Here is a 12,688-nt window from a genome sequence, read left to right as displayed (position 1 = left end):
GCTCACAGATGGTGAGCAGGTACTGCGGTTTTGAACTACAGTATTGAATTTGACAGAAAACAACAATAGCTCAATATGATCATAACACCATTGCTTTCATATCAGAGATCAGATGAGGTGGAGCTGCCTCCAGCAATAGAGGAGGAGGCAGTAAATGTATCAATGAAAGGAAGAAGTGTAGGCTACATGATAAGAAGGGAATACAGTTTGAATAAAAGTAACACAGTGTAACACTGTACTTTATTACTTTTTAATGTACAAATACTTTGTTACTGTACGATAACGATAATCCACAGCTGCACTAAAACACATTTCCGGGAGCAGCACCCTGCCAAGGCAGTAACCCTAGGGGAAACACTGCATGGTACCCAAAAAGCCTACAGCTTAGTTAACAAAACACTGTTGCTGTTCTTCAGTGGTAGTAAAGGTGTTGTCTATTACTAAGGTTATGGCCTTGTGTTTGCTGAGGGCCAGCTTTAATACATGGGAGAAGGTGTTATTGATGGAGCAAGATGTTGCCAAGCGACGCATACAAAAGTCTGAAGCATGATGTCCTTTTAATGGCTATTTTGTAAACTGCATTCTATGTTGAAACTCAGACATGAACCATACAGCCTATACTGCTTGTTAATGAATAAAAAACAAAGAAGCAGTACATAAAGCTTGTGTGTTCGTACCGAAGCGCTGGGTGTCATGAAGGCATCGGGGGTCATCAGCTTGGTAATGCTGTTAGCCCCCGAGTTCGACAGGAAGTCAGTTGGAGCAGGAAGTGATGGGATCTTCCGAAGGTCGGTCTGGGAGCCACTTCCTGATTCCTTGTCTGAGCTCTGGTCGGTGAGATGGTCTGAAAACCCTGCTGGACACACAACAGTTGAGTAATGTACATACATGTCTTTACTGCAACCTTTCCAAAAGTAGTGTTCTGTTCGGTCATTTATGCCGACACATTTTTGTCAAATTAAAGTTAAAAACCAAAGCAAAGGACGGAGAAAAAAATGTATACAATAATGTAGTTTATATGTACCAAAAGGGTCAAACAAATTTAAAAACATTATACCATTTTATCTAAAAATATTTATATTCCACATTGTGCCAAAACACACACAATGAAAGGGATCTGTTGGAGATCACAACAATGTTACATCAATTCTCTGCCGTAACAAATATTGGATTGAATGAGTAAGGTTTATACTATGTTTTCTCTTATATAGCGGCATAAATAATCTCAACCCATTTCCTCCTGTCATGATGTATTGGGGGAAAGTCTTGGGATTTATGCGCCACCTGGTCAACACTGACCATCTTTGGTAGGACGCCTGGGTATACCTAAAGCTGCATCACCTCCATGATTTTGGATTTGTATTGTTTCTCTCTGCAACGTTTGGTATTCTTGCAACTATGACTTACCAAAACCATCCTGGGAATCAGAATGGGGCAGGAAGCATGGAAAGCTGGAACTCAAGTTGGGCTGAAACCAGATCTGGACATCCTGTAGGCTTCTGGAAACACACAAATGCGCTCAGTTCAGTCCTAGTCCTCATATACATGCATGGGTACATTCATACCCAGGGTTGTATCCTGCTTTGTTGAAAAACGTACTTGGTGTGAACACAGTAAAGTTTAATTTGGATCCCAGACTTGGACTCTGTTGGTCCTTGAATTCCCTCTGGAAGAAAAAACACACCCACACACAAAGCAATGCAGAGTTAGTGAGGATCAATGCTGCTACATATTTACCACGCCTTTCAGTTGAATAAAGGCAATACAGATTGTGTGGTAACCTCTTTGAATAACTAAAATGACAACACACAATATATTTATGGCAAAAACCTATGGTAAGAGGAATGACCAGGATTGCAGGTTAGGTGGTTTTGTGGTGCAAGGGTACGCATTTGTTTTAACGTGATTGTGTGCGAGTCAAGCCCCCGGGAAGTTAGCTGGGCGTTAAAGGGCATTTTCATAGTGGCCTAATGTTGGTACTACAACTGCAGTGGCATAAACACACCTGTTGTGAGACTCTCGCTCTCCTCCTCAGCAGGGAGGACCTCAGTGTGTCGCAGTCGGCTGTGTGCGACGTCCCGGACCCCGAAGCTGAGCACAGGGTGGGTCAGGAGGAACTCTGACACAGCTGTGAAGGTGGCCATGCCTTTGTCCAGATCCTGCCGCAGCTCCATCACATACAGAACCTGGTAAAGAACGACAACAACAAAGATGAGGCCATATGTATGACATGGCAAATGGTAATGCAATGTCAGCCTTTTAGTGTTTCTCAAAGGGACGCCAACACGCTTGAATTGTAAATCTCCACTAAGTCATTAAAAGTTGATCAATAGTATTTGTAGCTGACCTTCCTCTGGACGTCAGTAAGGATGAGAAACTCTGAGGAGAGGTCCAGGCTCGCCTTCAGACTGGGCAGAACTGATGAGTTAAACAGATCTGGAGAAAACCTTTTGTAAAAAGGAAAACCACCAGCATTAGCATCTTTCAACACGCTGCTTTCGGACGAGCTTCAGATTAGAGGAATAATTATCAACCAGTCTTTTGAACAGTGAATCAAATTCAGACTAGTCTTAATCAACAACAGTATGAGATGGGACACTACCAGACAAACATATCTAACTACATCATTCCACTTTAATGACTCATGCATGCAGCCTGTATTCTGCGGCCGATCGATCGGAGCATCCCTACAGAATACAGTTCAAAGAAGGATTTTAACTTTAAATGATGGAGTAAAGCAGTAACCTGATGGTCTGTAAACAGGTCCAGGACACAGTGCACCACAGCTTCAACTCCTGGTTCTGATCCGCTCCAGTTATAAGGAACCGCCAGAAAGGAACCCTACAAAGAGTGAAAGTTAAGAGAACAGCAAGAGCCTCAGATGAATATATGAATTCTGTGACAAGTCTCCCTGAAAGCCGTGTGCACCGGCGTGTACTAACTCGGGGTCCTGTCTTTTGTGGTTGTCGCAGAAAAGAAGGCAGGAAAGGGGGCGTCCTCCGTGAGGCCGCAATTCATGAAGACATCTGGATACAAATCAAAAGTGGGAAGAATTTGGTTACAATAAACCCAAAGCCATAGAGTAGGTTAGAGCTAAAACAAATGTTTATATATTTCATTAAAAAATATAAATGTGCATTTTAAAACTCCCTTTGCTTACCTGGGCTGGTCCTGCCCCCCCTCTATGTAAATCTGCCAGAACTTGATGTACCCATCATGGCTGGCTGTGGCTAACACGGTTCCATCTGGAGACAGGGCCCCTTCACTGACCCGCTGGAGAGGCAACAAACAACAAACACATTCAGAACTGCACGGGATATGTGTTCAACTAAACCAAAAGTGTGCAGGACACCACTATAGTACTTCTCTGTCTTTGTTTGTAGTTGAAATGTGCTGCATTTGATGCATTTTTGACTTAAGCCCCGTGTATGCTCAAAAAGATGGTGGTGCTCAGAAAAAGGTGCCATTTGAAGGCCCTTAGTTGAGCAATATCCAACATTATACAATCATTCTTTCCACTACTGGTTTATCCTGACTGATACCTGTGTGTGTCCCTTGACTGTGATGAGGCCATCTTTCACGTCGGCAGCATCGACGGGCCAACTGCTGTAGGTGGCCCTCAAGACCTCCAGGTCCCACACCTCAGCCTAGACAAAGCGGGGGATACAATAATGGATGCAAAGCCTACTTTTGTTTCCCTCTAGTGATCTGATTCTGAAACATCATGTTACCAAGTCTTCGTGCAAAAGAGCTAAAGTCTGGCTGGGGTCGTCCTGGTTCTCCTCGTTGTCTTCCTGGATGAACGGGCACCATATGAGGCGGCGGTGGGAGTTCAGCGGGGAGTCTTCTGGCCGTCGGATATGAACCACCACCTGATCACTGCAGGGAGCGAGGGTTAGGGAAAAAGGAACCAAAGGCGTGTGATGGGTACGGCACTCTTTTAACTAGACCGCCAAGGGAATAATTTCTGCCCCCTGATCTCTGTTAAAGACTTTTTCTAAGGTAGGTTTTTTTCTAAATGATTTAGTGAATTAAAGGGGAAATGGGATAAAAAATAAATTAAAAAAATGACTATTAAACCAAGAACCACCAAAGGGGTCATTTGTATCTCTAATGCATTAACTTTACTGAATATAAATATGTATATTATTTACTGTCATGTCAATCAGGAAGAGAGAGCGCACATTTTATTATTTATGAAAATGTTAATGACTGTTAAAAAAATGAAGCAATTTTAAAATCCATCAACCCTAAAAACAGTTTTAAATCGTTTTTTGTTAAAGAGGACATATTCTGTTCATTTGCATTTTTGTATTTAGTGTCTCTACTGGGACATGTCTCCATGCTTTAATGTCCTTTTTTTTGTCTCAGACTGCCTGTGCTGCAGCACCTCTTTTCACCCTCTGTCTGAAACCAGAGCCCAGTCTGATCTGATTGGTTAGCTGGCCAGCGCTAAGAGATTTCACGCCCTTTTCGACACAAGTCACACCTGCAACACACTCCTTTTCTATTCCTCCCACATGTCAGGATACAGTATCTTGCTTGCTGTGCAGGTGAGCTGCCAGACCATCAGGTTGCCCGCCTCGTCCACGCAGCCCAACAGGGACGAGTCGAGGTGAGCGAAAGCCAGATCTGTGACGGCTCCGGTGAAGCCCTTCAGGAGGGAGCGCTCCGCAGAGCCAACGCTCAGGACACGGATCATAGCGTGGTTGTTGGCTCCTGAGGGAAGAGATGTTTAGATTAAAGAAAGAGATACAAAGGTATCCACAGCACTGTAGCCTATGCAACCACATACTCAGAGAAAACAGAAAACTGCAGCTGTAATTCAAATACTGGAAAACAAACTACAACATAAATAAGGCAACATAAAACAAAATCAAAGCATTGTACAATTACCGCCACATACAATATCATTGCCCTAATTCTCTGGAGAATGGTTTTAGTTTCAGATCTCTGCATGTGATGACCGCAGGACTCACCTCTGATGGCGTAGGCCACGAAGGAGTTGGACACCGCGATCAGTCTGCCGTAATAATACTTGTGTTCCCAGTCGTACTTGGCAACAGGTTGAATCTTCACCTGAATGAAAAACAAATTCAAATTTCATTAATTTGATCAGGACTTTTATTTGTAACCATTACATTACTACATTACAGCGGCTTTGGAAAAAGCTTGGAGGTGGGCTTGTCTGAAGCTTGGGGGAGTTTATGCGAGCAACGCGACCAACAACTGATCAGATGAATCTCCCGCCCCCGACATCCAGTTTACGAAGTAAACTGGATACAAACTCCCCAAACAGGCGAAAACCGACCAGTTTCACCCACTGTCTCTGCCACCTCCCTCCATGCCTGGCTCCTCCAGTTTGTAACCCGGTAGGTGAACAGGGACTGATCGTACACGACCAGGTGATTCCCTACCGCTATGATTAATTTCTCCTCCATTTTTTGGAATATGAGGAAATGACCTGCGGTGTGTCTCTCCCAGCATACACGCGGTTTGATTGGCTAGCGCTTGTACTGGCAGATTTGCATCAACAGGATTTGATTGGCTGACGCTTCTGCCGAGGCTTCAAAAGTTGAACATTGCTCAACTTTTGCAGCGTGAAACGCCAGGAAAGCTCCGCTCTGCTTCCCACAATGCAGTTTGGCGAAAAGTGACGTCACCCCATTCAAAGTGAATGGGCAGAAGCGTTGGAAGAAGCTTCCAACGCCGCTGTGTGGACGGGCCGTTAGGCAGTTGCCTCCAAGACCGAAAGCCCGGCCATTTAAAAATGAAGCACTTATAACTCCTTTGTAGCGATTCAGGGCTTGCATTTGTGAAAAGCACTGCACTTGTCACGCAAGCTCTTCACTCTGAATTTAATTTTGTTCTTTTTGGGACGTTAAAATAGAAACAGATTTTAAAAAGGGGGAGACAGAGGGGATTGACACACGCCAGTACATGGGCTCCCAGCTCTACTAGGCGAGCTATATGGAACACCTACGATACACAAGTTGGTATCATGGTGAAGACAGTTGGCAAGCTTTTATCACACCACAGAAGACAAGAATTAGCTAGCTAGTGCGGTCACCTCGCAGCTCCATAGAGGACCATCATTAGTGGCTGTGGCAACACCAATTCCACCAGGGTACACTGACATACCCGAGGTCACAGCAGCCTCTGTATAACTTATGTTACATAAGCAATATAAATGTTGGTAATCAGACAAATAATCTGACTTTCTGACCACCAGCAATGGGTCTTGCACTGGCCTAATAGGAGATTCTACAGCTGCTACTGCCCATATTACAGAAATATGCATGTGAGGATTATGTGTTGTGCTAGGTGCCAGATGTTTGTTGCCTTTCGCAGGGTCCATTTAAAAACTACACTTTAGCTAGTATTGAACATTGTTGGCACTAAACAAAGGCAAGGAGTTAGCTAGGGAGCATGAATTACAACTCATCCTTTGATTTTAGAGGAAAAACCAGCACGAGTCCTTTACATAGAAATACTGCTGTTTTTCCCCATTCAAAAGTTGACGAATGTCAAATAAGACATGTCAAATGTTCCACACAGAATGTTGAATGGACAGTGATACTACGTTTCTGACAATGTTGGCTTCTTACCTTGTTGCTGCCCCGAGCCTTGCTGTTGATGCTGGAATCTTGACTCGCCACAATCTCCACGTTATTGGAGGTGATAGGGAGAGAAGTGGAGCCATTATCCCCAGAAAGGCAGCTGAAATTGACGCACAGACATTGAAGTTCAGCATGTTTTTTTAAATAAACATTAAGTGCTTACAATCGTGTCTGTTTTTTCAATGATCAAACTCAATTGGAAGAGAGACATCTCATGTGACAGTCAGCAAGCCTTCAAAGGTGTCCAAGTGCTTAACTCTAAGAATAAACTCACATTATCTGACACTCCTGAGTGCTGCAGAGGTCTGTGGAGATTGGTCTGGTAGAATCTGACATGGTGGACCGATCAGTGTTTCCCAAAAGGCCTGCTGCTCCCAATAAACCGTTCAGCTCTCCATTAAAAGACGGCATTCTCGGACCATCACTCGATGGTGCATCTGAGGACAGACATTAAATGCAGTGGTTAGGTTAGGATACATCGCACAAAGATGTTAGTTGGGAATTCAAAGCATGCAATGAGGTAATGTTTATTCTGGAGGTGTCTTATTGTATCACTGATCACATCACAGTGAGGCTAGGTAGCTGGCTAATTACTAGCTTAGGTAACGGCTGGATATGGTTAGAATTAGGGGGCAGATATTCCGCATTTAACCGATTATCGGTATCGGCCTTTTTTTTATGAAATTGCCGATAACACTTTGGCTCTGATGCGGCCATTTCTCTGGCTGCAGTCACTACTCTCTGTACACGAGCAATGTCCCGCCCACAGCGCTATCTGATAGGCTATTACTGAAGTGTCAATCAACACTGAAGATTTTCCGGGCGGGAGCCAGCCATAGAGGCGGGACCTTCTCAGATTACAGGCAGGTGCGAAGAACGCAGACACAGACAGAGGCAAGCAGCAGCGCTGAGCGGCAGAGCCATACATGTGTTTCGAAGGTAAATCAGTTGAAAGCCGAAGTTCAATAAACATCCCAATCCCCTATGCTGAAGTTGCAAAAACACCACGATCTATTGATCCAATTCTATCAGCTTCCCAGTTACACAGGGACGCAGGAAGTCAGTCAGAGTTGGGGGCGCGTGCAGCGTCTCGCAGCGGAGTAACTGTGGTGCGGAGTGGGGGGGGAGGGGCTGCGAGTGGAGCCTCGCAGTTTTTCAGGTTGATATGTGAAGCTCATTAGCTAGCCAATATGTGTCTAGCAAATGTTTAGAAAAATATTAGAAGTGAGGCTACTAGTCTAACGTTAGGTCTACTGTAATAGCCTCACTTTTGATATTTTGCAAAACATTAGCTAGCACTAGTGTTTTGCAGTTGCTAGCAGTTTATTTGGATTTTATGCTAGATAGACAGGCATTGTTTTGATATAATAACAACTTAAGCATTATTGTTAGTTAAGCATGTCAGCCTGCAGCCCCACTTCTTGTCTCTCTCTAACTCATACTGTAGCAGATGGCTGCACTAAAAAAAGGGCACAGAGAGGAAACCAGTTGTAAGATGTTTAAAAGTTCATTAAACATAATATATGCTTAAATGCATTTCAAAGAAGTTGTGTTGAGTTGTGTTGGAGTTTGTGTTATTCTACATTTCGACACCCAAGATTTTCTGATTTTACTGCAAATGTATATCGGTTCCAAATATCGGTTATCGGTCTCCTTGATACTAATAATCGGTACCTTGAAAAAGCCATATCGGTCGATCCCTAGTTAGAATGCCCCTGCTTTGCATTGCTCTTGGCTAGGTAGTATAACAAAATCATAAGTTTAATACCCTTGCATTATTGCATGATTGACATTTATTTTAATTCAAAATTCAACAACATTTATCATAATACACAAGTTGGTATCATGGTAAAGTATTTCTGCAAGCTTTTTAGGAACAAAAACCTCTACCTCCATTTTAAATAATCAAATTAAAATGAGACACCTCTGTGATTATGCTTCATGTGACAGTCAGTTTTAAAGTTGACCAAGTGGATGATAATAACAAATAAACTCACATTATACGGATTCATAAAACATATTCAAGTAATTTTATAAGCAATACAATTGGAGTTTAAAGAAATGTGCATTTGGACTATACTGTAGTTGTGCTCGTTAAAGTCAGAATTTTAAACTTCATTTTATTTGTAAAGTATGATACAGATTATATAAATATTCCAGGGAAATTAATTTAATAAAAAATGTGCCCATGTCGCCTGTCATTCAAATTTAAAAGTGGTTCTGTTATACACAAGGATATAAAAAAGAAAGCATAATCTGTATCCTAATTACATAACTTCATAATGTGTGTAGTGTTGTTACATTGTTTAGCACTTTTTATTGAATATATTTAAATATTTACACGTAGGAGGAATTTGACTTAAAGGGAGGGAATGCTCATGACACGCATTTTTAAATAATTATCATCCGATAAAACAGACCAGTCTCTGCCAGTCTTTTTTTTTTTTTTTTTTAATCCGATGAGGTTATCAGTGATTTTAAACTGATTAATTACCGAAATAACATCAACCCTGTGGGCGGCGCCATTTTGACGAGTCACATGACTTATTTTACCAGAAGTGACGTGAACTATGCGTTTGGTGTCAAGGACAAATTGACGGATGTGCTTTGTTCATTTTGTTCATGTTGTTTACTCTAGTTACTCTCTCAATTCTATAGAAATATGCCTCATTGTATCGCGAAACATTGCCACAATTCGGATAGGAACAATCCACGGAATGCTCGGTTCCATCTATTGCCAACGGGTAAGCGTAGGAAGTACGTTCGGAGGCAGTGGCTAGCGAAATGTGCTCGGCCCGAACCGAAAGATCCACAGGCTCATGTATGCAGCGAACATTTCAAGTTTCCGGACGACTACTCTGAGAGTATGATGAAACATAAAATGGGATTTATTAATCAACCATTACTTAATGGGGATGCAGTGCACTGCCAATGCCAGCCAGCGTAAGCACATTACTCAGCAGACTTTACTTATTGTTTACTACGTAAGGAAGCAGGAATTGCAGGACCCAGAGCGCACGGAGCACAGAGAGGACAGCAGATAACGGAATTGCAGTTTTATTGCTTATAGATTATCAGAACATTTCAAAGGGCACACAGCCCCATTGGATATTAACCTATGGATTAATTACATCATCGTTTTTATCGTTGTAATGACATTGAAGACCAGTTTAGACCAGACAAAGACCAAGGTAAGCCATGTTAGCCTAGCGCATGTTAGTACCTAGCGCCACTTGTTTTGATGTACGTTTTTGTTGATAACGTCGCGAGTTTGTATCTTTTAGTGTTGAGGTGAGCCCCGTTAGATTCTGTGTCTTTACGATCATAAACGATGTGTTAGATGTGCAGCTAGGATAAGTAATAAGGGAGCTAGGAGTGATTTTCGGTGCATTAATAGGTTAGCATTTTTCGCTCGGGGCTAGTTCAGAGGGTCAGTGTTAGCATTGTGTGTTTTTTTTGAAGAAAAAAATTAAAAAGATCAGTTAAATTAGTTTTTTTCCCGTTATATGGATATAAAATATTCATAGTTTATTAAATATTAAGGTTCCTTAGACGTTGTTTCCTGCAAATGACGCGATTTCGGCCCCGGAAACCGGGTCCGTGGGGCCTAAGAGGATAACAGAGTATGTTTTTTATTTATTTTTACAGTTGTATTTGGATGGAATGAATACCTATAGTGATAATTCAAAGTAAGTCCACCTGGACTTTATTTTTCTAAAGTCCGAACTCAAATACTCCGCCATGTTTTCGTCGTGTGTTTACAAAGTGAACGCATAGATGACGTCACGACCTAGTTTTTCGGATCATGTGACTACTGAAAATGGCCAAAATGGCAGCTGCCTGACGGAATATACAGGTTTTGATAAAAAAGAGCTATAAAATCATTATTTACTGGGGAATATCGCTGATTTCTTCAGGGTATGGTTTAAACATAATGTTTCACTAAATACTGAAGTGTTGATTAACTATCTAATGACTGGAGCCTTCCTTTAAAGGTGGGGTAGGTAAGTTTGAGAAACCGGCTCGAGATACACTTTGTTATATTCCATGGAATGATCTTAACATCCCGATAGCAATGAATATCTTGAGTGCTTTGACAAAAAATCCATTAAAAAATGTCATCTGTGGAAGCCGTGGTACTGTAAAAACCATGACCAATTATTTTAGCCGGCCTGGCCTACCTGCTGCCTGTCAGCCTTCCATCTGTGCACAAACTTATCTCGTGTGCGTTCGTGTGTGTTGGAGGAGGGGCTCTGTAAGGAAGTGGCAGATTTGTTCCGGTTGTGTATTTTCTAGCACACTCGAGCTAGTTTCTCCAAAATTACCTACCCCACCTTTAATGTCATGGTGCATACATAACATTTAAAAAAGTACACAGATAGCGAACTATATTAAGAACACCGTAGCCGTCTTTATGTAGCACAATTAATTTTTCATACATATTTTTAAACTTTAGATCAGGAAAACTGCAGGGGGCTTTTACCATTAATATAATAATAAGCCCTGCTAATGTGTATGCTGGCTCACAGCCATTACTTTCTGGGCTACAATACAGTTAAACAGAGCCATGATTACTGTAATCAATTTCACCTGTAATGACAAATCAAAGTGTCTGCTGTGAAACAGATATATGGGCATCAAGAAATAGACATTTACTGTCTGACTAAATCATCTGCATAATAAAAGTTTCCTTTAGTCACGAGAAAATAATAGTATTTTGTATATGTTCTAAGCGTGAATCGTTGCTGCTCCTGCGAAGACTAAAACATTATTAGGTGTATCTATGTGAATATTGTGTATTTTTCCAAACAGATACAACGTTAGTAAACCCGCAGCATACTGTTTACACCTTAGCAAACCTGTTTATTTGCTATTCACCCTCCAAAAATCAAGTAGTGTCTTCAGACAGGAGTGAGCTTCTAAACAACCAAATATTACTGGGCTGCGGGTACCACAAACAAACCTTAAATCAACGAGTGTATTAAAATTGGCCAAATAAACCGACCTTCTACGCAGTTGGAGCTTAAGCTAATTCTTGATTACGTTAGCAGTGAAATAATTCTGGCTAAACAATGCAGTCTTAAACATAACACCTCAGTTTACGGATTTTCAGTCACAAATTGACAAAGTGTTACACATATATTTTCGATTAAAGAAAGATGTTTTACTTTTTCGTCACTTGGAAAGCAAAAGAGACCGCTTTCCTACACCAGAAAATAGATAGAGACATAAGCTAGCTCGGTACAAAGCTAATACTTGGGACGATAAAATACTTGGGACATTTCCGCCGCAGTTAGCGCTCTAACATCACGCAAAAAGCCTGGGCATATTATTTTCTCTGCGTAAATTAGTAATACAATGCATGTGTTATTTTATTTACACCAAAATGCAGATTTCACATGATGGGTTTGCTTTCGTTACCGGGTAGTGAAACTGCTGCTTGACTAACTTTACTCCATAGTAGCGCGCTAAACTCAACTCACGCTAGCTAAGTACCAATTTAGCTCTTAGCTAGCTAGCTAGCTGTTTAGCATTCCATTAGCTTCTGCGGCCTAAACCAGCGCAGCCGCTTTTCATTCCCGGTGCCACTTACCGGTGCTGTTCCCGGGACGGTCGAGCTTTAGAATGTCCCGGAGATGCTGGGTTGCACCCTCAATATCTATATTAGAATTGGACGCCATGTGTAAGGGAAAGGGGAAACTGGGTTAATTTAGGGAGAGATGATAATTTCGTTTTGATACGATGCTGTCAGTGTTCCTTTCGTTCACCCAGAGCAACCGTCTAAACTTCCGTTATGTCCGCGCCTTACGTTCCGACTCGGGTCTGCGTCAGGTCATTGGTTCCTACATCAACTTCTTTAGGTTTATTGTACACAAGAGGACACTGGCTTTCTTCCAAAAATCTGTCACACTCTGACTCTTTTGACGTGAATGTTGTATTCATACATTTTTAACTGTATAAGACGTGGTTTGACTTACCAGAATGAACAACCATATAGCAGACAGGGGTCCTCAAAGTCAATGCATAATAGATAACCACCCCTCCCAAAGAAACTAATACCACTTAAA

The 12,688-nt window shown here is 41.9% G+C and overlaps 1 protein-coding gene across 5 annotated transcripts in view; it reads right to left on the bottom strand.

Annotated features, from left to right (window-relative positions):
• Positions 1 to 12,436, bottom strand: part of edc4 (enhancer of mRNA decapping 4) — a 77,494-nt gene extending 65,058 nt beyond the window's left edge. For 2 of the 5 annotated variants that reach the window (XM_071203451.1, XM_071203453.1), the window contains exons 1-15: positions 12,214 to 12,436; positions 6,895 to 7,057; positions 6,609 to 6,720; positions 4,980 to 5,079; positions 4,533 to 4,719; positions 3,732 to 3,879; positions 3,543 to 3,647; positions 3,162 to 3,273; positions 2,943 to 3,039; positions 2,746 to 2,841; positions 2,348 to 2,447; positions 2,006 to 2,186; positions 1,600 to 1,666; positions 1,408 to 1,499; positions 678 to 856 (exon numbers count right to left, since the gene is read on the bottom strand). In XM_071203451.1, coding sequence (XP_071059552.1) covers positions 678 to 856; positions 1,408 to 1,499; positions 1,600 to 1,666; positions 2,006 to 2,186; positions 2,348 to 2,447; positions 2,746 to 2,841; positions 2,943 to 3,039; positions 3,162 to 3,273; positions 3,543 to 3,647; positions 3,732 to 3,879; positions 4,533 to 4,719; positions 4,980 to 5,079; positions 6,609 to 6,720; positions 6,895 to 7,057; positions 12,214 to 12,301 — 1,827 coding nt within the window. In that variant the 5' untranslated portion in view covers positions 12,302 to 12,436. Of the gene's footprint in view, positions 1 to 677; positions 857 to 1,407; positions 1,500 to 1,599; positions 1,667 to 2,005; positions 2,187 to 2,347; positions 2,448 to 2,745; positions 2,842 to 2,942; positions 3,040 to 3,160; positions 3,274 to 3,542; positions 3,648 to 3,731; positions 3,880 to 4,532; positions 4,720 to 4,979; positions 5,080 to 6,608; positions 6,721 to 6,894; positions 7,058 to 12,213 lie in introns of all 5 variants that reach the window. The other 3 variants (XM_034084821.1, XM_034084822.1, XM_071203452.1) reach the window with 3 other exon arrangements.
• Between the last annotated feature and the right edge of the window lie 252 nt (positions 12,437 to 12,688).

This window comes from Pseudochaenichthys georgianus, chromosome 6 (genome assembly GCF_902827115.2).
Source record: "Pseudochaenichthys georgianus chromosome 6, fPseGeo1.2, whole genome shotgun sequence".
Taxonomy (NCBI): domain Eukaryota; kingdom Metazoa; phylum Chordata; class Actinopteri; order Perciformes; family Channichthyidae; genus Pseudochaenichthys; species Pseudochaenichthys georgianus.
Note: the sequence above shows the minus strand (reverse complement) of the source record. Positions and strands in the feature narration are given on the sequence as shown.